Genomic DNA, 26,369 nt, shown 5'->3' with positions numbered 1-26,369 from the left:
GTGACCAGGTAAATTAGTGCAGTGGCTGCTTTTACGGACATTTTTAAGATAGGGTTATGATATAATAGTGATCATACTGTAATTATTTTTCCCAGATTTACTGAAATGCCATTGGTATATAATACTGTGTAGGTTTGTGTACGTGTTGATTCAATACACTTACATATCACAAAATGATTGCCACCATAGCCTTAGCTAACATCTGTGTCATGTCTCATATATCATTTCCTTTTTGTGGTAAGAACATTCAAGATCTAGTCTCTTAGCAACTTTTAAGTATAGAGTATTATTCACTATCATCACTATATTACTGTACATTAGATCTCCGGAAGTTACTCATCTTACACGTGGAAGTCTGCTGTCTTTGATAAATTACCTCTCCTTTCCCCCCTACCCCAATCATATTGTAATTACTGTTTACATTTAATGTCCTTTTGTATATTTGAATTATCAATACTTAAGTGTGTTATCAGAATTCTAAATTTGAAAATGTCCAAATATAAAGCTAAAATCATGTTAGATTACATATCACCTTCCAAATTAGATGTGTATTTCCACTGTTCTCTCAAATTCAATTCGACTAACATTTATTTGGCATCTAATACTGTGATGTGCTATTTGTTGTCATAAAGGAAGGCTATACTCTTAGGGGGATTGCAATTTAAGGGAGGCAAAACATACATAGTAAACATAAAGCATTTTGTGCTGATAGAAGGACAAGGACAGTGCTGTAGGAGAACAAGGTGGGGGAATATCAATGATGACTAGAAGGAGAGGGTTTTGGGACCTCTCTCTGGAGGAAGAGGGATTTGAGCAGGGCCTTCAGGGACTTTGGGTAGACAAAAAATAGGCAAAATCATGCTAAGCAAGGAGTATGTAGGTTGTCTGTCTATATATGATTAACAAATTGCATCTAGTTTATGTACTCAGAGATCCTCCCATTTTTAGTAAAATCACTTCCTTTAAAAATATTGTTTTTAAAAACCAATATTTACACACTGGTCTGTATGTTCTTGAGGCTGCACCCCAGGAAAGAATCCTAATTGTATGAGAGGAGGCAGCAATAAGTCTGCTTTTAACGTAAGACCTTATGCAACCGAACATACGGAGCAGAGTCAAAATCCCCATTCTGTTGTCATTTTAACTTAATTAAGCAAGCTAATTTTTTCAGTTAGGTAATCCTTTTCAAGGTCAATATCTAGATTCATTATAATTTCATGTCACCAACATAGCTTCATGTTCCAAGCACATAATTTTCTTAGACTTTAGTATACATTTGCTCCTATGACCTGGCTCATGCTGTTTTTAGTGGCTTAAAACTTTTTTTTTTTTAAATAGCAGTGGCCTCTCAGAAGTCCAATAAGTAAAGCTACTTGGGTTGAAGGTAGTGAGGAGTGGCTCACAGCCCCTGCCATTAAGCCCCCTCGGCTCCCTGCACTGAACCCGACACCTGCCTGGAATTTTCAGGGCTCTGTGGATGAATTTATAAAACACTTCCCTGGAGTCCTTAACTGCCAGCCATTGCCCAATTCATTCACCAGAACCTTGCTCTGTCAAAAAGTCTGGACATAAAAGTAATATTCTTCTATCTAAAACATTCAGAACTTCTAGGTATTCCTTTTCTCCTCTAGGGACCTGTTTGGACATTTATTAAATAATATACAAATAAGTTATTCATTCTCCTATTAGTGATGACTGGAAATGACAATGAAAGATTATGTTAAGAAGATAAGTTACAGAAGTTAGATCACTTAAACTAACAATTATTTAGTGCTAATACTTAGGTAATAGTAGCAGTTACACTCAAATTGCAGCAAGATGGATTTATGTAAAATATGTGAGGAAACATATAACTAAACATTTTAAATGAGACACCACGGGTTTCATTCCCTTAAAAATATTTAAGATGTGTAAATGTCTATCTATACTGAGAAGATGAGGCAAATCTTCAGAGAAAGGAATATATTTTGTAGGTTCTTTTTACTACCACAAGTCTCTACTTGGTTTTTCATAAACCTTTATTCAGAGGCTTATCTCTCATAGTTTGGGAAAGAGTATTAATTCCCTTTTCCTATCTTACTTCTCCCATACTCAATACAAAACCAGGTAGTTTGTCACCCATAAGTATAATTTTTTTGCCACATGGACGAAAATATCAGACAGGTTATAAAAATTATGGTGGTAAAAATAGAAACAGCCTTGTTTATGTATTCAAGTGGTAGTTTGATCACAATTCTGCAACAAAACTTTTTGTTCACCCAGAACTGGGAATCACAACTAGCAGCCTATGACTGAGATACCAAGTATCCCTAAAACACATATTTAAATGGCAGTAGGTATTAAGAAGGGAAATTATGACCACATCAAATTTTCCTTGATGGATAGAGTTCTTGTTTTTCCTCTGGCACCAGGTCTCTCTACTATACTGTAAGTAAGTTACCCTAAAGGCCTAGAAGAGTGAGCAATAACCTATCTCAGCTGTTGATCAAGACCTCCCAGGATTCATAGATGATTTAAGATTTCATTAAATTGCTGTAGGGCACCAGCTGCCCCTTCCACAGTTGCAACTAGTTGGTTTATTGCAAGCACTGATTCTCCATGAAGAATGTTAGCTAGTTCCCACCAGGTTAATGCCCATTCCCCAAGTACAGTTAGCTTGTCCAGGTGTGCTTCTAATTGGCCAGTTTCCAAATCAGATGCCAGTTCCTGGCCATTTCTGCAGAAATAGTATCGGATAACAAGTGGTATTTGTGCCTCATTTCTGAGAAGGTGGCTGGTTGGGCAAAGTCCCATTTTCATCAGGCTTAGATGAAGAGATAAGGAGTAACTTCATTGAGGTGCTCAGAGATATCCCTGCATCCTTGGAGAAGCTTCTAGAAGTGTAGTCTCTGTTGAAAATGTGCAAACAGGCTGCAAAAGAAAGTAAGCATGTCAACAGAAAGCATCAAAACTACCAATATGAAGTAGGTCAAAGACAGGTTTGTGGTTTTTTAGCTAAAGTCAGAAGACAGCATACATTTCCCTGCTTTGATATCATAAGACTAGATCTTTCTCTGTTTTTCAATTCAGGTCAAATTTCTACTGAAGGTAAAAAATTGATAACAACAACAACAAAAGCAGTTCTAAAAAAGTAGTCAACACTCTCCTGGTAAGTCCTTTCTTTTTAGATTTTCTTCTGGAAGCTTCTTTATCAAATATCTACCTTATTATCCTGTCATCAGAAATAGGCAAGATACTATACTGGGACCCTATGTGAGAAAACTTAAGCATTTGAACCTGCAACTAGTTTTTCTTCAAAGCCTAGGTGTGCTGGAGGCAACACACAGGGCAACACTTCAGCTTGTGTTGTAACATTACTATGGACTGAACTGTGTCTCCCCCAAATTCACATGTTAAAGCTTGAGCCCTCAGTGTGATGGCACTTGGAGATGGGGCCTTTGGGAAGTGATTAGGTTTAGATGAGGTCATGGGGGTGGGGTCATGAAGGTAGCAATCTGTAAGCCAGGAATAGGTTCCTTGACAGACACTTAGATTTTGGACTTTCCAGACTCCAGATGTGTGAGAAATAGATGTCTGTTCTTTAAGTATGGCATTTTGTTAGGGCAGCCTGAGCTAAGACAATATTGAATGAAACCTCATTCTGTTTTCTGGTGTCTTATTAAAAGGAAGGTTGGGGGTAGGGGATTGGGAAGAAGGATTTCAAAAATTAACAACAGACCTCACTAACAAAGTTATTGCTTTAAGCTAGAGTTTTAATGATGTAGGGTTAGGCAAGCACTAAGAGTGCTGGATTTGTCAGAATCTGCCTCATCAGTGAAATCTGAGAACTATAGCTATGAGCTGAATAGGATCCTCTTAGATGTTGGGCTCTGTCTCTCTGAACCTGAAATAAAAAGCTGTTATTCTGAATAAGTGAATGTATGCAGCTTTAAATCTCCAGACATACTCATACCATATTCTAATATGAAATCACCCGTGGACTAGCAACCTCATCCCAGAAACAACCTCTAGTGGGGACTCCTTGACTATGCAGTGAGTGTGATGCAAGGTTCAGACAACTTTAGAGATTACTGTCTGGATTTTTTGGTCCCTGTCAAACTGATCGAGGGCATAAAATCTTAAATCCCTATTAGTCATCTCAAGTTCTAGAAACTACGAGGTCATTAAAATGGAGTTTGGTAGAGTTTCAGGGTGACCTCCCAAAATGTAAACATTTGCATGCATTTGCCTGAGATGAAAGCATGTAGATTCCCAGCATGTAGCCCTAATATTTCCAATACCTGATGATGAGGTCTGTTTCAAGGGGTCCTCCAGGTTCTCAGTCTTGGGAGCCATGTTGCTGACATCCTAGATAACTTGACCTTGCTTGTTGGACTCCTCAGTTTGACCCTTCTGAGTCACGTGCTTTCTTGTGCTGAGGTCCTACAGGTCGTCCTGGACTGTGGTTTCTTTTCTGCTGAAGGCATCCAGATCTGGTGGACTCTGGTTCTGGCATCTGATCTGAACAGCATTACCCCTCACATTTTCAGGATCCAAACAGAGGTGTGTGCAGATAAACTGATCTATAGCTTTCAAAGGTTGTATATGGGAATCTACCACTAACTGTACTGGTATCAAGCTGTGTTGAGAATCTGCATTTGGTACACATTGGTATTCAGGCTGCTTTTGCCTCATTTACTTTGCCTCAGCATGTGTTATCATGACATTGGATTGTTCAGGTGGTGCTCAATGTCTTAAGCCTCCCAAGAATGGAAAGGGGTTCTTGCCTTGACCATGAGACAGCTACAGCTCTCTAGGGCTAGACACATTGGAGACAAGAAGGAAAATGAACACATAACAAGAAAAATAAGACAGGAAAGGTACCTAACATCTGGTAGCAGGCCTAATAACTCCTAGAAGGTCTCTGGTGGACTCCTTACATTTTATGGGGCCAACTGCCTCTGCTGACCCTGACTACAGGGGTTTGGCCAGATGTCAGGCTATTAGACCATGTGCAATGGCAAGTGACTCTCCAGGAAAGAATTTAGTGCTGCCCCATGTTTTCCTATGAACAGCTATCAAACTAGGCTAGAAAAGGATGTGTAGTTTGGGAGACTTTGATCAGCAGTAGAAGACCTATGACTTCAGGAGTACCATAAACTGAGAACACAAAGGGGGTGAATTTCTCCAGGAAAAAATGGGTGGTAAAGGAAGCAGCACTGAATTTTAGAGAAAGGCTAACCATCCCATCTGTGTAGTTAAGCAAGATGAACTAAGTGCACTGCCTCCACAACTGCATCCTTAAGTAACCACAAGCTGAGAACAGGGAACAAGGATAGAGAACACAGAACTGTGGATATGATTCTGGCCTCTATTTTGAATTTGGGCAAGAAGGTTATGTTAGAAAATTCCATATCTATGAAATAATCTAAAATCTTTAAACCTTCATAAGGAAGGTAGCCTTCCTCACTGAGTAATTGCTCCTCCTGTCTGAGAATAAGTTGGGACCCTTTGCTAAATTAATGACCTTACAAGTGTTATAGAGAACCCCCTGATGGTCAGGGTAGTTTTTGTTCCATTTTCTCTGAGGAGATTCCTCGGCTTGGTACTGTAGGACCAGAACTATTGCAGTCGCAAGGAGTTCACAGCTTTGCAGTGAAAGTGGGGATTTCGTCTCAGTCTGCTTTCCAGAACTGGGCTTTGTTAGAGAATTGGTAGAGTTACTATCCAAGCTATTAAGGGCCTAGACCACATGGTTTTAACTGTCTTTCAGTTTCACAAGTTACCAATTAATCCAGATTGGTCTGAGAGGACTTTAGAAGCTTAGGATGCCTTTCAAAGATGGGGAGGATCTGTAAATGAGGGTCAGGTTGGGAGCGCCGGGTTTTTGTGCATAGCCACACTTCCTCGCCCAGACCATAGCACTTCCTCTATGACTGGTGCATCTGAAACAGTCTGGTGACTTGACAAGTGAGGACAAGAACTTAGGATATAGTACTACTCTAGTCTTTTCAGTATATAATAACTTTGGTGATCTGCTAGTAAAGTAGCTCAGGAGGTGGAACACTGTGACTTAGGCTTTTCAACTGCATAGTCCTCGTCCCCCCTGCCTACCCACACTTTGAGGTTTGGACATTCACTGACTCTGTACCATGCTCAGGCTGCACGCTCAACTGTATGTTGTGTCATAGTGACAGAAAGAGCATGGCTGCTCGACAGAGTCCACAGGTGCAGGTGACAACTCTGGTTACTAGTCGTCACTAATAAAGATTCTGGTCACTAGCTATGACTTTGAGCAAGTGATTGTTTAGACTTCAATTTCCTTATCTGAAAATTGGGGATAATATGATGTGTCTTTCAGATGTATTATGAAAGAAAAAAACATGTGTAAAACAACTAGGAAAGCATCTGATATACAGACAATCTATATATTGATATTCATATTACTTTTAGAGGAATATTAGCATAGATATGAAAGAGATTATAGTACTTGTCTAACAAAGTTTGTTTTTAAAACATAGTTTTAATTAGCCTTTGTGGAAATTTCCTCCATTCGACACAAATATAGAAATAAATAATCCTCAGTAGAAAATATTTGTATCTCACCTTAGTTGCTTCATTGATGATTCGGAACCTGGTGCTGTCTTTGCCTATCGTGACTGAATCAAGTAATGCCTGATAAGTGGACTTCTTGAAGAGCTGCTGTTTCTGACGCCTAGGGTATAGAGTACACAGATGCCTGAGAATTACTGTGATTGTCTGCACCCAACAGACTATATTACCATGATGAAGTCATTAATATTTACTGTGATAGTAAGTGAATTGGGGACAGACAGTATTAGTACTCCAATAAAGTATTAAGAGGAGTACTTTGTTATTATAGTGCTAATAAAATTAGTAGTAATAAGAAAAGTGCTAATAAAATTGTTCAATATAACACTATTCAAGGATGGTATTTTGTCCCTTTTATTGAGAAGGTAGGGCAGTTTTCATGGATGACATTTACTAGCTTATTAATTTCACTCTTTCCATGCAAGGTATACTTTAATAGAAACTCAATAATTCTAAAGGAAATTTAGTATAATTTAGTGATTTAACAAGGTGACCAGGAGTTCACTATAGAGTTCCTTCTATAGCACTTGTTCAAATTAAAATGATATGATATTCTTCTTCTAGAGCAGGTGAATAAATTAGAAAGTTATAATGTATGATACAACTTTTGGTGATTTCAATTTTGGGATCACATAAGGCTCTGGAGAAAAAGGCAATCTTACAGAGTGGTGATAGAAGTACAAAACGATACAGTCCTTGTGGAGGGATATCTGGTAACAGCTACAATTTCAAATATATTTACTCTTTGACACAGTAAATCCATCCTGAGAAATTTGTCCTATAAATACACTTGCATGTGAAGGAAATGACATATGTATAGCTTTTCAATGTGGCAGTGCTATTATAGTAAAACAACCCCCAAACCTAGCAATATGAGAACAACTGAATGAATTATAGTACCATCTACCCAAATGGAATATTATATAGCTCTAAAAAGAGAAGACAATCTCCATATACTCATGCAGAACTCTTTAGAATAAATTATGAAGGAGAAAAAAAAGAGGTAGTAGTAGATATAAAAAACTACTTGGTATAGGAAGGGTGGTGATGTGAGAATATATCCAGTCAACGAAAAGAAATGCTGGAAGGATAAATAAGAGGTTAATAAATCTGGTTAAAAGGACAAGATGTGGAATTGGGTAGAAGGGGACAGGAATGAAAATACTTTTCAATGTACATCTTTTCATTTATTTGATTTGTGAACCATGTAAATGTATTATCTACTCAAAGACATAAAATTTTAACATCAGTTTATAAAAACACTGACTTTTAAGAAAACTGCCTGTTTACTAAAAAGTTTAGATACCACAGTAGTAAGTATATAAAGTTAAAGGCAAATGTCTGATAAATTCCTTAATTATTGAATTTCTTAATTGGTCCTTTCCTTAGAAAGCCTATCAGTTCTCAAAAATTTACTACACATCAGTCTTTTTTTGAAATATTGTCAGAAATGTTTTCATCTAAGTAATATATTTCCTCTCCTTACCTGTAGAAAGCAATCTTGCTGCAGTCTTTGAAAATGCTTTCATCCACAGCTTCATCTTCAACACTAAATAAACAGACATTTTAAAAAAGTTATTTTAGCACTAGTTGGTGTGGCTCTGTGGATTGAATGCCATACTGAGAACAGAAAGGTCTTCTGGTTCAATTCCCAGTCAGAGCACATGCCTGGGTTGCAGGTCAGGTCCCCACCTCAGGGTGTGTGAGAGGCAACCAATCCATGTATCTCTTGCACATTGATGTTTCTCTCCCCCTTTTTCTCCCTCCCTTCCCCACTCTCTAAAAGTAAATAAATAAAATTTTTAAAAAAAATGAAAGTTATTTTACATAAGGTTTGTGAACCCAATTTTTGTACCTTCTCTAACTATAGTATAAGCAAGGGAAATAGCCCTGGTTGGGATGGCTCAGTGGATTCAGTGAGGGCCTGTGAACGGAAAAGTTACCAGTTCGAATCCCAGTCAGGGCACATGTTTGAGTTGGGGCCAGGCCCCCAGCTGGGGGCTTGCAAGAGGCAACCTATGTTCTCTTGCACATGTTTCTCTCTCTCTCTTTCTCCCCACCTTTCCCTCTCTCTAAAACCAAACAAATAAAAATCTTTCTTTTTTCAGGGAAGCGCACGAATGCAGTCCCCCACTATCACAAATTATGCAAATTTCCCACATTGGGGAAATCACAGGAGCTGGTACACCTGAGTGCAATGGGTGAGCCTTGTCCAGGGAAAACCACCTTCATGATCATGGTATCTCCCCTGCCAGGTAAGTATAATAAATAAAAATCTTAAAAAAAAACAAAAACCAACCATGGGAAGTAAACCTCTGCAATGCAAAATTGTGCTGTGGCCACAACATAACACACTAACATGTGCTATAGAACAAGATCCTTTTTAAAGTCATCCAAGGTAAACAATAAAACATGACATTCTGGGATTACTCTGAAAGCAATAAAAAAGAGTACTGTTACTTATGAGGAAGGATTCTTTCAAAATAATGAGTAAAAATGGTGATGGAAGGAGATTTGGGGTGGTGAATACAAAATACAATACTCGTATAAACCAATGTCACCCCAATAAATTCAATTAAAAAAGTAAAATAATCGAAACAGGTGGAATAATATGTTTCCCAAAATTGCTCCATCAAGTTGAGCCCTGCCAGTACTATAGCAGTTATCAACAGGTAGTTATAAAACAGTGGTCCAGGAACTACCCTCACTTCTTTTAAGTTTGTTTTTCAGATCTAAAGCCAAGTCACCAACCACAGAGACCAACTCAATACCTGATTGGGAAAGTCCCGTCCCGCATCTCATGAGTGTTGCACAATACCAGGTGATGCTTCGCTTTGCTGACATATACTCAGACATCAGTGTTCCAAAAAAGGAGAAGCCTGCTAACCAACTCTCTGGTTAACCCTATCAACTTCTGTGTATAAACACTGAGCCCCACAGTTGGTGCTTAGAACCTGGAACCTATCTCAGTGTTCTTGCCCTCTGCAGAGCCTCAATAAATCTGCCTGTGTGTTATTTTTTATTCTTTTAAAAAAGATTTTATTTAGTTACTTTTAGAGAGAGTGGAAGGGAGGGAGAAAGAAAGGGAAAGATACATGTATCGGTTGCCTCTCGTGGGCCCCCTACTGGGGACCTTGCCCACAACGCAGGCTTGTGCTCTGACTGGGAATTGAACCAGAGAACTTTGCTTCACGGGAGGACACCCAGCCCACTGAGCCACACCAGTCAGGGCCTGCCTGTGCTTTTATCAGTGTCCCTGGTCTAAATTCTTTTCTACCAGGAGATAAGAACTCAAATTCTTCACTAACATAATAAGCGAAGGCTATCATTACAGTAATAAAATCTGAAGGAACAAAAACAAACAAACAAAAAAACACCTAAATCAAACAAACAAAAACAATCTGTCCATTTGTTTATTCAACAAAATATTTTCAGGACATTCTTACTGAATACTGAACTCTGAGGAAGATATGAAGGGCTGTGTCCAAGATTTCTGTGAGAGCCCAGCCCACAATCACAGATCTACCTGGCATGCTACAGCAGAGCATGTGCAAAGGACAAGAACAGGAACAGGTGTAGGAGAAAAATTATTCAGTTTTAATGATGATGCTGACCACCTAGGTGTCAGTGCTTTTTTCAGACCAAGTGTCCAGAGAGCTGTTTCTGGCATAGAACATGAACAAGAAGTATGGATAGTGCTTATGGAAATTATGTATTTAACATATACTCACTAAGACAACTACAGGATATAAGGGGGGTAGGAACCATTGGCTTTCATGCAGAGGTGTGGCAGAATGCAGTTTCAGTCAGCATGTCCATGATTAAAGCTATGACTGAATACCATTTTCAAAATATTATGAAAACAAGCCTGGGCAGATACATTTGGCCATGCGAAAAAAATAGTTTATCAGTGTTTCTATTTCTTTTAATCAAGTGTGCAAAGATTTAAGAAATTTGCAGTCTCCTCTTTCCAGCTTTGAAGAATGAGCTCTGGAGTAATACGGGAAGAGGTGGGTATAGCCATAGTTGATAAGCAACATGCTTGAAATTTCATGTTCTGATCACAGCTCTTCCAGTTTTGTTAACTATCCTGAAAGTATTTTAGGAGGGTCTAGATATTAATATCCACTAATCCCTGGGGAACTGAGAGAAAAAGATAAAGTACCCAAATATAGAGCATGCACATATAAGAAGTGGAATCAAACAACAAAACCTTCAAAGCCAGAATTTTGCTTTTAGGAACTTCCAGGTACTATCCCCTGCTTCCGTGGGCCCTGGAGTCTGTCCCTTCAGGATCACTGGGTCCTCACCTGATTTCCTCTTCTACGGATGGTTCCATGGCTTCCAAGTCACTTCACAGGCTCCCAGCACTTAGTCTGGTGGTCTTTTCAAGCGCGGAGATGTCTCTTTCGAAATTACCACCAGCACTTCTCCACCATCAAGTCTCTGGGAAATGGGAGTCCCCTCCAGGTCCTTAAGCAGAGACAACTCGACTCTTCCTCCTGGAACTTCCAGGACAAACGAGTATTTCTACAGGGAATTACTTTATTTAGCAAATATTTCTTGGTAATGGGTGACTGATGAGAAACTGCTTTCGTTAGGAACCGGAAAGGTCTTTGCAGCAGAGGGGGTGTACTCAAAGAGTTCTAGAGGTTGAAAATTCCAGCCTGTGAATCATGAAGTACAGAGATGGTCTGCCTGATTGGGGCGAAGCTTCTGCAGGTCTATCTCAGGGCAGTCACGCCATTTATTGAAAACTGACCGACTTTCTCACTGTTTTTAATTTTGAGTGGGAATGCCAGCCAGGTCTTTGCTGGAGCTTTATGTTCTCCGCTCAAACTCTACAGCAGCATCATACTTTTCAGGGCTAGAAAGGACTTTTTAAAGAGGTTATCTATTACATAATCCAGTTTACTAATCGCTTATACTGCACCACCGCCAAACTTCAGTCTTTATTACTGCCAGAAACTGGGAACTCATGACTAGACCCCAAACAGGCAAACAGATTACTTTGGCTTTCCCAGACTTCTGGCCCGAAGTCTGACTTTGACTTAAGCGGCATAAGGGGCAGTAGGAGGAAAGAGCCACACACTACACGGGATGCTTACCTGGTTCCCAAACCCGTTAAGGACTAGGAGAGAGAAGAGCTGGTTGAGGCGGAGAGGTTTTTGGAGATTCTAGCTCGCTAAGGTGACCAGGTTTTGACAGAACGACGCCTGCGCAGTTTTTCCACATGCTCCCATCAAATAGTGACGACTTCAGGAAGGAGGGGCCGCTGAATCGCCAAACAATGCTCGCGAGGTTTCGAGGATCCGGCTGCTCCGCCCCCCACCTTCCCCAGAGCAGAGCCGGAAGAGGGCGAGATGAACCGGAAGAAGGTGAAATGCTTTCGGTAGACGCTTCATGACTGGGAAGATGGCGGCCGCTGCGTGGCTTCAGTTGCTGCCTGTCATTCTTCTTCTTCTGGGGGCTCAGCCATCTCCACTGTCGCTTTTTGGTGTCGGACCGGTACTCGTTGCCGCTACTGACCGATCCAAGTGGCATATTCCAATACCATCGGTGAGTGTTCCGAGGCAACAGCCTAGGGGAGTGAGAGGTGGGGCTACGGCGGCCCAAGGGGTCCATGAAAGTTCTGCAGAAGTTGGCTTCCCAAGGGGTGGGATTGCCCAGAGCGTCCTTGTCTCTGGTTAACGGGACCCCCCCCCCCCCCCACCACCTCCCTGGAGCGCAAAGCCGGGAACCTCTATGCGTAGAGTAGCAGGAATGTCAGCGCCACATCAGGAGTGGAGTGGTGGAACGGTTTCGTAGCAGAGACCTTTCAGTGCCTGACTTGAGACAGATAAGCTGAAGTTTTACAGAATTCAGTGACCCCGCATTGGATGAGAGGAATATGTACATAGGCGTCTTTCTTCCCTTCTGCACTTTTGTTGTTGCTGAATAGTTCTACTTACGAAGTTGTACGATTTAGTTTGAACTTTGAAATGGTTATTCTAAGCTTTGCCGTGCAATTAAGAAGCCCAGGGATAAAAAAAATATGTATTCTAGTACGTGAAGGCTAAAATGGAAGAAATAGTATTCTAAAATTTGATATGGTAAGGTTAATCTTTCGTTTGGACACTTAACTAGATAGGTTTACCTTTTCTGCCTCCTAACCCCTTTTGTACTTCATTTGAATAAGAGCTGTAGTCCAGTGAGCAAACAAAAATTAGATGCAGACAGGAAATGCCAAAAAATCATTATTAGTCAAGTTAAAACCATGGTGCCTTTTTGTTTCATTCTGTTCTCCTCACTGGTTGTAATGTCCAAATCTTATCTGAGCTTTTATATGGCAAGCACTATAGCTTTTGTTCATTTGGTGAAGATCTTCGGTCCATGAAAGTTCTGCAGAAGTTGGCTTCCCAAGGGGTGGGATTGCCCAGAGCGTCCTTGTCTCTGGTTAACGGGGACCCTCCCCCACCACCACCTCCCTGGAGCGCAAAGCCGGGAACCTCTATGCGTAGAGTAGCAGGAATGTCAGCGCCACATCAGGAGTGGAGTGGTGGAACCGTTTCGTAGGAGAGTAACAAATACCTAAAATACCCAATTTTAGGTATTTGTTACTAAAATGAGTTAAATCTGGCTATTTGCTCATAGAATAGTTTATTTGAAGAAATTACTGGTTATTCTGACCAGTGATGAATGAGTAAAGAGGATGATGAATTGATTAAGGTGTACCTTCTATGAAGATTTAAGTTGGGACTTCTAGCTGCCTGCCTTCCAGAGATCTTGCCTCTCTCATGGCCTGGTGGGGTGCGGGGTGGGGGGGGTGGGGGGTGGGTGGGAATGACTGCACCAAGCTTCAGCATCCTGTGGTTTGGATATGGTGGAATTTTACTAAAAGGAAGGCTAGTGATTCCCTTTTTGTTAAAAAAAAAAACCTAACTTGAACATTTTATAAATGTAGGTTTTTATGCCACTTATATTCTGCCTTGGGAATTAAAGTGATCTCATGCTAATTACCTTTCTCTCCTTTATCTTTGCAGGGGAAAAATTACTTTAGCTTTGGAAAGATCCTCTTCAAAAATACCACTATCTTCCTGAAATGTGAGTTTTTGTATTTTGTGAAGTTTTTGAGTTCTTGAGTGATTTTAAACTTTTAAATTACCTATTTTCTACTTCTAATGACTTATTTTCAACATAAGTTCTGAAATTAAAAGTCCAGCACTATCTAGGCATAAGGATATGTGTATAACTGAGGTCCTTTCACTGAATAATCTTCAGAATACTTATTTGTATGAATTCTACTTTCTTCTCGTTTTTCTGGTGTTTATACAGTAGACCCTTGAAAAATGAGGAGATCAGGTCCTCCCATGCCCCGTGCAGTCAAAACATCCACATACAACTTTTGACTCTCTGAAAACTTAAGTTGTTCAGTATCTGTGGGAGTTAGATTGGTTCTAAGACCCCTTGCCCCAGATGCTTGTGTCCCCTATATAAAATGGTGTAGAACAATGCTTACAGTCAGCCCTCTGCATCTGTGAGCTTCTGACTGCTGAAGAAAACAGTACAGTACAGGTATTTATTGAAAACATCTATGTATAAATGGACCCATGTAGTTCAAACCATCTTGCTCAAGGGTCAGCTGTTGGGTTAGACAAGTTGTGTTGGTTGATTGCCGGCATGGTGTCTTGATCTGTTCTAAGTTACAGAGATACCACTGATTTTGCCTTGGTGTGCCTGTTAGGTATTTACTGAACCCATGACGTAGGTTTGTCAGGTCATTGGCTCCAAATGAATATGTTGAGTAAATCTTTTGTTTACAAAAGGAGTATTTTTACCACTCAGATCTTTGCAAGAGGAAACTCAAAGACATTATCAGGAAATAGGGATTATGTAGAACAAAACCAGTCTGTCCGGTTGAAAAACTACTGTCTCTGAATCCAGAATATCCCATTGTATATTAAAGAAAAGCTTCCTTTTATTTCTGAAACTGGCTTTATTGTAGAGAACAAATGATCATGGGCAGCTCCATTTTAAGATCAGGGATTAAAATCTTAAATCATCCATATGTGCTTCTATGCATATCTGTCTCTGTAAAATGCAGAGTTGGAAGTCATAGTTTTATGATTTCACTCTTTTAATCATTTAGTAAATAGTTACTAAAAACTATGTGCTAGGCACTGTTTGAGTCAGCAGAGAAGAGATAGAAAAGGCTCTTGTTGAGTTTTAGTCTTCTGGGGGTGCAGGAGGCAGGTAGAATTCTATGAAGAATATACTGTGTCCATGACAATATAATCTCCTGATTGATGACTTAAATTTGACTTAAATGTACTTTGATACACTGGTTTTTCTTATGAGTTGCTTTACTAGGTAACAGTAGCTTTTAGGAGTAGAAGTATTTTGTCTTTTGTCTGACATTCTGTATGCTATCCTTTCCTTTTATTATGTGTAGTCTTTTTTACCTATATTTTGATCTAATGATATTTTGCTAAGTTACACAAGCTACATATTTTGAACTGTCTGCATTTCATTGTTTTTGGAGGATTTGCGGCTCCCTAAAAGCTACATTATCTTTCACTTTGCTTGTGTGCTTTCTGATATTTACCTTGTCTCTGATCTTAAACTTTTGTGGGTTTGTTATATATAGCTTTCCATGAAATCAGCAGGAACTTTTTCATTATCTCTTAAAGCCATTTATTCAAAGTTCTTACTGGTGTCTTTTAACATTAATAGTAGTATTTTTGCAGCCAAGTTTCCCTGCAGACCTCTTGTTTGGGGGAACCTTTTACTGGATTTTACTTATCCCTGCTCTGTATGGTTCTTCTGAATAGTTCATAGCAAGATTGTAAAATTCTTTTTATCATTCCCATAAATTCTGTTTAACATCAGATTTTTGTGTTATTTTAATTGAGCCTTGTAAAAGTGTGTCATTTAAAAACTAGTTTGAGAAAACAATTTAAAACAGAAAAGGGAAAGGTTATAACTTGAGGTGTGCTTCTTTTGTTAAGAACCAAAAGTAGCTTCCTAGATGCAGTCATGTTTATCTTTGTTTTTTGCACAAAGTAGGTATCCCGGGTATATTTTCCCTTCTACGCAAGAATCAAAGAATGACTTTCCCTGGTGAAACAGCTAATCAGTCATATAGTCAGATTTACATTTCCAAGTCTTCAGACTAATACCTTGATCTACTAGAATATTGTGTTCCAGACTATGTTTAGAAAGTTATATGAGGCTTTTATGATTTCATCAAGTTCCTTGAGGCCTCTCATAGGTGGGTTTTGAACACAATCTAATACTCTTTTATTTTTGCTTTTGCAGTTCCTACCTTCCTTGGCCAGGTTTGCTTTATATTCATAGTTTTTTCTATCCAATCTTAATATCTGCAAAGATTTAGGCCATGAATTTTTTCCCCACTGTTTTAAATGTTGCCTTGTGGCATCTCTAATGTTGTTACTCCTTATCTCTCCAACTAGAATGTATCCTTTTTAAGGGTCTTGGTGTAACATAGTATTTAAGTGCTCTGTTTAACAAATATTTGAGTGATAATAGAAGACTGGTTTTAACTTAGGACTGCTTTATTTCCACGTTTTTCCCAACAGAGAACCACAAATCAAGGTTTTAAAGCAAAAAATAGATATAGTTTCAAAGGTTAAAAACTGCTTAACTGCTTTTTCTTTCTGTGGGTAACATATTTAATTTATTCAAAGACCATCCAGTTCCTTCTGCATATTACTTCATTACCTTCTGTTTGGAGGAGGGATGGTCTTTGAGTATCTCATTTTGGCAGGAAATAAATGGAATGTGGGGTTTGGGAATCATCTTTGATTCACAAAGATTCTTATTTTATAGTTGATGGAGAACCTTGTGATGTACCTTTGAATATAACCTGGTATCTGAAAAGTGCTGATTGTTACAATGACATCTATACCTTCAAGGTAAGGAACATAAAATTACAGACTTTTCTTGGACTTTAGAGATCATGAGGTCCCAACCTGAGAGAGGGAGGAGTGTCCTGTGAAGGAGAAAAACTGAAAGTAGGATCCATGCTTCCCAAGTTACAGGCCTAGCTGCCAGCAAATCTCAAACTTTCTAGTCTTAGAACTCTTACATTTTTAAATATTATGCAGACTCCAAAAGCCTTTGTTCATGGAGGTTGCTATATTAGAAATTAAAACTGAGAAAATAGAGAAATATTTATTAATTCAAAATTAACAATAAGCAATAATAAAAATAAATAATAATAAAATTATTAGAAGTATTCAGTTCAGCCAAACGGTTGCAATAATAAACTTAGTGTATGTTATTATAAAAATTTTAATGAAAAATGACCGTTTCTTTAAAAAAAAAGACGAGAAAGTGGTATTATTTTGTATTTGTGCAAATTTAGTGACTGGTATAGTAGAAGATAGCTAGATTCTTGTATCCCTTACTCAGTCTGTTGCAATAAGTTATTTTGGTTGAAGTATATGCACAAAATATGGCCTTACACAGATAGGTAGTTGGAAAAGAGAATGGTATTTTAAAATGTTTTCAGATACTTGTGGATATTGTTCTTTGATTCCATACCAAAACTTAACAAGTGGAGTTTCTTAAAGGTTAGTTGTAATGTGGAATCTGAAAGCATATCAGTGAACTTTCAAAAAAATCTGTTATAGTAAAATAAATTGGTTTGTAACCCTGGCTGGTTGGCTCAGTTGGTTGGAGCATTGTCCCATACATCAAAAAGGTTGTGGGGTCAATCCCCAGTCAGGGCACATACCTAGGTTGTGAGATTGAATTCCTAGTGGGGGCGCATAATGGAGACAGTTGATGGATATTTCTCATATCGGTGTTTCTTTGTCCCTTTCAATTTCTCTGTCTCTGTAAATCAAAAACATATCCTCGGGTGAGGAATAAAAAAAGATAGATAAATAAATAAATAGCTGTGTCTTGTACTTTGGTCTCTTACCCATGTTTGATTTTGTAGCATCATTCTTGGTCATTTAGAAAATACTAGTTGGTTGAATTATACAAACTTTCCAAATATTACACTCATTTACACAAATATAACTCATTTTACAATTAACTCAAAATTATATTTGTCAGTATCACTCTTCAGTCTCATCAGAACCTCAGAGTACTAGAAGCTGTTAAAGCTCATAGTGAGGCAGATAACAAATTTTCCAAAATTCTAATTTTTGCTTAATTCAAATTTTGCCCTGGCTGGCGTAGCTCAGTGGATTGAGCGCGGGCTGGGAACCAAAGTGTCCCAAGTTCGATTCCCAGCCAGGGTACATGCCTGGGTTGCAGGCCATAACCCCCAGCAACCGCACATTGATGTTTCTCTCTCTCTCTCTCTCTCTCTCTCTCTCTCTCTATCTCCCTCCCTTTCCTCTCTAAAAATAAATAAATAAAATCTTAAAAAAAAAAAAAAAGGAATTCAAATTTTATCACTGGCAATGAATACCGTCAGTTGTTTTCCTTGAAGTGACAGCTTTCTTTTGCCCATTTTCAAGAAAATATCACCCAAATAACCAAGTATGAATAACTAGTTTGTCAGTAAATGAAAAAAGACTATTTAGTTTATAAGTCAGATCAGTTGCAAAGTGTTTATCTTGGCACATTTATAGTATTTTTGCATACTTCCCATTTTGTGTCATAGAATATTACAAAGGCATGTACTTGCCCTGACCAGCTGGCTCATTTGGTTGGAGCATTGTCCTGTATACCAAAAGGTTGCAGTTCAGTCCCTGGTTGGGTGTGTATGGGAGGCAACTGATCGATGTTTCTATATCTCCCTGACTTTCCTCTCTAAAATCAATATATCCTTGGGTGAGGATTAAAAAAAAAAATCAGAAAAAATAAAAAGGCATGTACTTAAAAGTTCAGGTTTAATAACGTTTACTGCTTCAACAAGGATATTCTTACATAAAACTTGTGGTTTTTTCCTTGTAACTACAAGTTTGTGACTGTGAAGAATACCACGATGACTGGTACAGTTAGGTTTCATTGCCTTGGCTCCTGATGAGGGGCAGCAGTTTTACCCATCATTACTTTTACATCTATCAGTACAAGGCAAATAACATGATGATGATGATGATGCAAATAACATGATGATGATGAAGAAGAAAATAGTTTTCTTAGACCTCATGAAAGGGTCTGTGGACCACACTTTCAGAATTTCCATGGTACATTTTACCTGTTTGCTTGCTTGTTTTAATTTTTTAAAAGATTTTATTTATTTATTTTTAGAGAGGAGAAGGGAGGGAGAAAGAAAGGGAGAAAAACATCAGTGTGTGGTTGCCTCTTTCACGCCCTCTACTGGAGACCTGACCCACAACCCAGGCATTGCCCTGACTGAGAATCGAACTGGTGACCCTTTGGTTCACAGGCCAGAGTTCAATCCACTGAGTCACACCACCCAGGGCTAATTTTTTTTTTAATGTATTACAGTTCCCCTACTATTCTTGAGGTTTCTTTTCAAAGATAATCTGACTGGTCTATTAAAAATTTCTACCAGTCAGTTTTTTAAACCTTAAGCATTTTGAATTTCTGCCTAGTATTAGGGTTTAAATTATCTTTTTTGTGGTGTTGGTAATTGTTTTAGCATTTGTTATCCAACATTGGCTAGGATTAATAGGAGGAGGACTAAAAGGACTGAAAAATTTAGAAATGATAATGTCAGAATATGGTTTGAAATAATGTTTGGTGATATTTTCTGCTAATTGATTACTAATTGAATTTACAGTTAAAAACTTTATGTATTTGAAACTTGTAATGAACTGGTTAAAATCCAGTCTTCATAGGTAGTACAAGTTAAGAATTTAAAAATTATTTTGGATTGCCATAGGACAAAATTCTGGAATTGACAAATAGATAGTTAGAGATGTGATATTGGACATTAGAAACAAAACGGCAAGATTAGGCATGTAGGTATCAGAGAAGAATACACAGAACTGATCAGTGAAGAAGCAGAAATGATAAATTTGTCCAGAGTATCAGCAGTAGGCTGTGAAGGGCTACAACAATTCTATACTCTATCTTAGCTTATGAGCACAAGTATATCTTTTCATTGGTATTGTTAATTTAGTCAAATAATTCTTATAAATATATTTCTGTGAGAAAAAAGAAGCCCTCTAGAGTCTGACATTTTCCCAGTCTTGCTAGAATTTTTAGAGGAACTACCACTTGTGAGCCATAGACTAAGATTTCTGTACTTTAGAGTCTGACACTGTTGGAGTCATGGGCACTAACATAGAGTCTTCATCTTGTGCTGTTAATTTTTAAAATACTAAGCCCTAAACTATATTTATGTTACAGGTGGTGTATATCTTCTAAATATCTTACTTGTGAAAAGTAAGTTATTGTATTTTTTCTGTTTTTCCAGGCAGATGATATGGAGACATATTTGGAAAAAAAGGAATTGTCTGGGAAATACCAAGCAGCATCCAAATTGTTCCAGAACTGCAGTGAACTCTTTAAGACACAAGTAATGTTTGGTAGTGGTTAGAAGGAAATAGCAGAGTTGAAAAATGTGATGCCTGTACTTTGATGATAATTATTTCCTACTCCCCAGTTCTTTCTTTTGACAGAAATAAGTTAGAAACATGTTCTGATAGGTACATGGCCAGCCACCTACATATTTTCTCATCATAGAAGAGGATGTACTTTTTGTGTGTATAAGAATCAAACCCCTGTTTTTTTCTTATTATAAATATATATAACAAAAAAACTTACTATTATAATCATTTTTTTAGTGTCAAATACTGCCATTAAGTACATTTACGTTGTGCTCAAACTATCACCGTTAGCCACCTCTAGAACTTTTTCATCATGAACTGACACTTCTTAACCATTAAACAATAACACCCCTCCCTGGCTGGTGTGGCTCAGTTGGTTGGAGAGGAGCATTGTCCTGTACACCAAAAAGTTGGGGGTTCAATTCCTGGTGGGGGCACACATGGGAGGCAGGCAGTCGATGTTTCCTCACCTGGATGTTTCTCTCTCTGTCTCCCCCCTTTCCTTTCTCTCTAAACAAAACAAAACACCCCCACACACGTTCTTCGAAATAGCTCTTCTACTTTCCATCTCCATGAATTTCACTGTTCTAGATATCTTATAGGAGTAGAATTGTACGATACTTGTTTGGCTTCTTTCACTTAACAGAGTGTTTTTGAGGGTCATCCATATAACATATCAGAACTTCATTCCTTTATATAAGGCTGAATAACACTTCCTTGTACATATATACCATGTTGTGTTTATCTGTTCATCCCCTGGTGGGCATCTGAAACCACCAATTTTTAAATCTCTTGTCACTTCATCGAATTTATATGTGTTGTTCCCCCCAAATTAGCGTTTTTAGATTTTACTGCTACAGACCTGAAATCAAAGCATTGAATTTCTCACATATAAGTGGAGTTTATATTATACAATTCTCTTTTCTTAGAGGATTTGACACAGATTTTTAAAGAAAAATTTATAGGTGTTATAAATAGTTACTGTATTTACAGCCTTTGCTTCATGTTTACTGCATTTAAATACTGCTTCACAATATTTAACGAATTGCCTTGAAGAAGCAAGGAGTTCACGGAAAGCTAGATTTTCTGTCTAGTTACTAGTAGTTTATAAGAAGGCTTTAAGTGAGTAATTAGTACTAAGCAAATGAAGTAATTAAACTATGAAGATTGAGTTCTTGTCATAGCTTAGATTTATGGACTTGGAGGAAGAAGAAAATATCTTTTAAATGGTGGAAGAATGGTCAAAAAAGAAAGCTAGGAACAATGTGATGTTAACTAGGAAGGTTTCTGTGGGTTCTCCAAATTTATCCTCAAGCCCAGAATTGGTTGACTTTTTCCAGATTTGATTGAGAAAGCTACTTATTGTATACTGTTGCCCAAGTACCTTTAGATCTGCTATAATCTTTCTAGGGTCCTGTCATATACCCCTATTGGTAAGGTTTTCCCTCCTCCAGTCTAATGTAACAGAATTGAAATACGTGCTCTAATTACTCAGGAAGGAGAATGCCTCATCTACTTGTAACTGGTAAGAAAAGTAAATATTAAAATTAGAGTAGGTTTTTTATAGCCATGCAGTGTGTTGTGGTGGAAGGAGCAGTGGACCCAAGTTAGTAATCTTAGATTCAAATCCCATTTCTACATAAAGCTTTGAGCTTTAAGCCACATATTCCTTATCTGTAGAAGGGTAGGGAACTAGAAAAGATCCCTCCATCCTGGGCATATATCTTTTATCTAAGGTTTTGTCATTCTTAAATATCTATAATTCTTATAGAAGAATTAAATGGCCAGTTTGCTTCGGTGGTAGTTTTAGTTCCCAGCAGAGTTTTATTTACTTGTTTGTGGTTAATTAAAAATCTTTTGTCTGTCAATGCCATATTATTATATTTACTATTATAACATGTTTTGCTTTAACCATTCTTGTGGATTTTGATTTATACTTTACTATTATACATCTGTAATTTTAGTGTTATATTTCTTTCATAGAGCTTTTCTGGGGATTTCATGCATCGATTGCCTCTTTTAGGAGAAAAACAGGAGGTAATTGTTTTCCTTATTAAATATTTCTGAGAGTGAAGTTAAAAATTTGAATTAATTTTTTCTTCTTTTTTTAAATATTTAAGGCTAAGGAGAATGGAACAAATCTTACCACTACTGGAGAAAAAATTGTAAGTGGTGTAATGAATTTGGGGTATTAAACACTTATTTTGGTATTCTTATGTTTGTGTATTTTGAATTATCTTGGTATGCTGACATTTAAAAAGAAACTTAAGACTGGAAGCTATGCACCGAAGTGTTAATAATGGTTGTTTTTGGGTGATGATATGAGTGATTTTTATTTTCTTCTTTATGTTTTCTGTGTTTTCCATATTTGCTACAATCATTCTGTATCATTTTTGTACTTATTACCCCTTAAATATGTCCACCTAAAAATAAAAAGCCAAGGTGAGAGGCAAAAGCATTTATTTGAGATCCAGAAAGAATGACAGTTCTGGAAATCACTGATTCTGGCAGAAACCCAAATAATGTTCTGATTAGGAGGCAAAGGCAAGGGGTATTTATGAAAAGGGGAAGGGGAAAAATGTGAATTGAAGGAAGGAATTTCTATTGAAGTTAATGAGTCAAGGAAGGAATTTCTCTAAGTGCAAGCTAAGATTTTTTTTTTTAAGCTCTACATGGTGGTACTAATTCTAAAGAATGTCTTTAATTTTCAGTCTGGTAGTCAGGCTGTCTGCCTTACCGTTAGCTTTGCAAACAGTTATGCAGAATACAGTGTTGCTCCGGCTCATTCCGAAGATTGGAGGAGTAATACATGCAAGGCAGTTTCTCTGGAGTGGCAGCTCCAGTTATGTTACGTTTTACAAATATTACTTTTAGGTAGGAAGAAACACTTAAGAAAGAACCTTAAACCCCATGTAAAATTATTTTGTGATAGAATATAATAGGAACAGAGTTTAGAAAATTGAGATAGGTTGAATACTATAAATGTGCTTTAAATTTGCATAATTCACTTTCTAATTCACAGTAATTCCTTAAAACTTTGCCAGTTTAAAATACAGAGGAAATAAGATAGTTATCTATGTTGGGTCATGCTTTTTACAAAACAGATTAAAGCTTTAATTTTATTAACAACTTCATTAAGACATAATATACATATCTTAGAATTTACCCTTTCAAAACATAAAATTCAGTGTTTTTTAGTATATTTACAAATTATGCAACCACCAGTTGTTACCTAATTCCAGAACATTTTTCATCACCCCAAAAAGTCACAGCATAAACCATTAGCAGTCACTCCTCATTCCATCCTTCCCCCAGCCCTAGGCAACCACTGTTCTGTCTCTAAGGACTTGCCTATTTTGTTCATTTCATATAAATGGAATCATACAATTTGTGGCCTAATGTCTGGCTTCTGTCACAATTTAAAACTGTCTTAACTCTTACTTCCTTCTTGTGCAGAGCCTTAACATCAGCCAGAGGTGAGTGATGAGAGCATTCTCAGGCCTCTCCCAGTCACGTGTGCACAGTCTCACATACATGCACAGCCCTGCATGTACTCACAGCCTTCTAGATTTTCAGGAATATCTGGGAGCTCTTCAGAATGTCCTATGGACATCTTATGTCCAATTTTTCCTTTTTAAAGTTTTTAGTCAGCCTCTTGATGGCCCTACCTAGTAATATTGACCGGGGCAGCTGCGATCTTCCACAGTTGCTGAGTGTTTTTGAGAGTGCTGTGAGTACAGGGTCCTTCACACTGAGTGAGCTCTGAGTCAGGTCATAAAAAAGTTAAGCCCTGGGAATGGAGCTTTTTAGCACCTTCCAGAAAGTTCTGGCAGTTGAGCTTTAGGGGTTCTCCAAACTTGTTTTTTCCAGTGGTTGCCACACTTCCATTTTTCACAGATGTTATAGTTGCGAGTAATTTGGTTTCAAGGAGCTTGGAACAGGGGCATGGGATTAGGGTGAACAAAAACACCACAAAGCTTGCTTTTACTATCAAAATTCAGCTGGTTTTCTTACTGAGATCCCTCTTCAGCTATTTTTCTTGAGGCAGTCGTTCTAGGATTGTTGCATGTCTTACCATAATTAATTTCCAGATTTCCAAAAAGTTGATTTTGATATTTTTGCCTGTATCCTTGCTGCTTTTAATGGGTGAGTGCATTTTCAGAGGTTCTTATTTTGCCATTCTGGAAGTGTTTCTACCCTCCCTGCTCCAGTTATAGTTATAAAGAATTTTAACCTAAAAATGATTTAGGTATGGCAGGCTTTATTATTATTTTTTTAACAGAGAACATCCATTGGGTCTTTCCTTATTGCTAATGTGTATATGTTTACTAGAAAAAATACAGCAAATATACATAAATGAAAAGAAGATAATCATCTGTAATACTACCACACAGAGACTATAAATATATTTGTCTTCTAGTCTTTTGTCTTTGTGCATATTTATATTTAATTTATTTAAAACTGTGAATCTTAGTCCTGGCTGGATGGCTCAGTTGTTTGGAGCATCATCACGTACCAAAAAGTTGAAGGTTCGATCCCTGGTCAAGGCACATACACAGGTTTTGTGCTCTATCTCCGGTCGGAGCATATATGGGAGGAAACTGATCAATGTCTGTCTCTTTGTCTTTCTCCCTTCCTTTCCCTCTAAAGTCAGTAAAACATATCCTTGAGTGAGGATTAAAAATAAACAAATGAGAGTTTTATAATATGTATTATAACATTTTTTAGAGTTTAGCAGTATAACATGGTCATATGCAGTTCAGTAAATATTTATGGCATCATTATTTAAATGCCTGCATAGTATTTTATTATATGAATACATTACAGTTTGTTAACAGATTCTGCATCACTGAACATTTATGTTTCTTTATCTTGTCATTTTAAACAGCATTGCAGTAAATATATTTGTTTTTAGATCTTTATTTTCTGGTCTCAAAACAGTTCCATGTTGGTGAATATTTTGCTTTTATAACTTAAAAGTAAAAATCCTTTGTAATTCTGAAACAAAATTTCCATACTATATTATTAACATGTGTTCTTAATTCTTAAGACTTGAAGTTTTAATGCCTTTTTTTTCTCTAGGCATTGCATGATCCATTGAAAACTTGGCAAGATGCACCATACATTTTTATTGTACATATTGGCATTTCATCCTCAAAGGAGTCATCAAAAGAAAATCTTTTTACTAGTAAGTACATTTCGTTTCTTTTTATATTTGTATTATGTAGTTGTGGCATGCATAGTGGGTCATGTGTAATTGCTTTAATGGAGGGAATAATTAAGAATATTTGTTCTGAAGTAGAAAAATTGAGGGAGAGATTAACATTTTTTTCTGTACCTAAGATGTACCAGATAGTCTTAGGTAGTTCACATATGCTTTCTTACTATATATGATAGATACTGGATTTCATTTTCCTTCATCTGATCCTACAGCTTTTAAAATTTTTAATTAGTATCATGTTCTTGGCATTCTGAAATAGACTTGTCAAAACTTAGTTACAAAGTCAAAACCTGGCAATTTAAAAATAATTTTACTATTAATAGACTTTGGTGATTTTTTTAATATCTCAATATTTTTTCTTTTTTAAATTTATTTTTAAATTATAGTTTTGAGATACAAAATCATATTCTTACTATGTTGTGCACCTGAAACTAACATATTTTGTATGTTAGTTGTCTCAATTTTTCTTGGTATTCTTGTTTTTATTCTTGTTTCCCAGTTCATGGAGTCATCTCTTACCTGGAATTTTGGATAGCTTACTAACTGGCCTTAATTTCTTATAATTTTGTTTTGTTTCTTCCTTCTCCTCTGCATTCTCCTTTCCTCCTCTGCTTTCTCAAGGAGAATTTTGAATAGAAATAGTTGCCTTAGTCATCCTTATTTTACAATATTGGCACATGTTTACTGTAGATTTTTTCCAAAATATTTTTATTTGGTTAAGGCTATCCCTTTCTATACCAGTTTTACTAAGTGTATTTTTTTTAGTGTTAAGAATGAATACTCAGTTTTATCAGTTGCTTTGATTGTGTTGATTAAAATGATCATAAAGATTTCCTCATTTAATCTGTTCATGTGATGTAATTATATGACTGGTTTTCTAATGTTAAATGTTTCTTGAATTTCTGAGGTGCCAGTATTTGGTCTTGATACACACGCGCACACACACGCACACACACACGCACACACACACGGCTTCCAGCTTATGTTCTTTTTCTTTTTTGTTTTATCCGTCTGTTAGGAGCTAAGAAGAAACTTTAAAGCGCAGACTACATCATGTGAAAATTTTCTCTTTAAAACAG

The 26,369-nt window shown here is 37.4% G+C and overlaps 2 protein-coding genes and 1 non-coding gene across 9 annotated transcripts in view; 1 reads left to right on the top strand and 2 right to left on the bottom strand.

Moving 5' to 3' along the window:
* The window catches only part of GANC (glucosidase alpha, neutral C), an 82,292-nt gene extending 70,440 nt beyond the window's left edge, over positions 1 to 11,852 (bottom strand). For 2 of the 4 annotated variants that reach the window (XM_045823639.1, XM_045823642.1), the window contains exons 1-4: positions 11,700 to 11,852; positions 10,902 to 11,099; positions 8,078 to 8,140; positions 6,586 to 6,694 (exon numbers count right to left, since the gene is read on the bottom strand). In XM_045823639.1, coding sequence (XP_045679595.1) covers positions 6,586 to 6,694; positions 8,078 to 8,140; positions 10,902 to 10,930 — 201 coding nt within the window. In that variant the 5' untranslated portion in view covers positions 10,931 to 11,099; positions 11,700 to 11,852. Of the gene's footprint in view, positions 1 to 2,000; positions 2,911 to 6,585; positions 6,695 to 8,077; positions 8,141 to 10,901; positions 11,122 to 11,699 lie in introns of those variants that run through there. The other 2 variants (XM_045823643.1, XM_045823641.1) reach the window with 2 other exon arrangements.
* Positions 8,697 to 8,854, bottom strand: LOC123809044. Its single transcript, XR_006783920.1, has one exon. It is a non-coding gene; the product is annotated as a U1 spliceosomal RNA (small nuclear RNA).
* Positions 11,853 to 11,953: 101 nt separating the features above from the next.
* The window catches only part of TMEM87A (transmembrane protein 87A), a 44,421-nt gene continuing 30,005 nt past the window's right edge, over positions 11,954 to 26,369 (top strand). For all 4 annotated transcript variants that reach the window (XM_045823647.1, XM_045823645.1, XM_045823646.1 and 1 more), the window contains exons 1-7: positions 11,954 to 12,150; positions 13,614 to 13,674; positions 16,420 to 16,505; positions 19,937 to 20,038; positions 22,053 to 22,106; positions 22,190 to 22,234; positions 25,152 to 25,257. In XM_045823647.1, coding sequence (XP_045679603.1) covers positions 11,995 to 12,150; positions 13,614 to 13,674; positions 16,420 to 16,505; positions 19,937 to 20,038; positions 22,053 to 22,106; positions 22,190 to 22,234; positions 25,152 to 25,257 — 610 coding nt within the window. In that variant the 5' untranslated portion in view covers positions 11,954 to 11,994. The remainder of the gene's footprint in view (positions 12,151 to 13,613; positions 13,675 to 16,419; positions 16,506 to 19,936; positions 20,039 to 22,052; positions 22,107 to 22,189; positions 22,235 to 25,151; positions 25,258 to 26,369) is intronic.

Source organism: Phyllostomus hastatus, unplaced genomic scaffold (genome assembly GCF_019186645.2).
Source record: "Phyllostomus hastatus isolate PE091 unplaced genomic scaffold, TTU_PhHast_1.1 phas_scaffold_501, whole genome shotgun sequence".
NCBI classification, from domain to species: domain Eukaryota; kingdom Metazoa; phylum Chordata; class Mammalia; order Chiroptera; family Phyllostomidae; genus Phyllostomus; species Phyllostomus hastatus.
The sequence above is the reverse complement of the archived record's forward strand: the minus strand, read 5'-3'. Positions and strand labels throughout refer to the sequence as shown.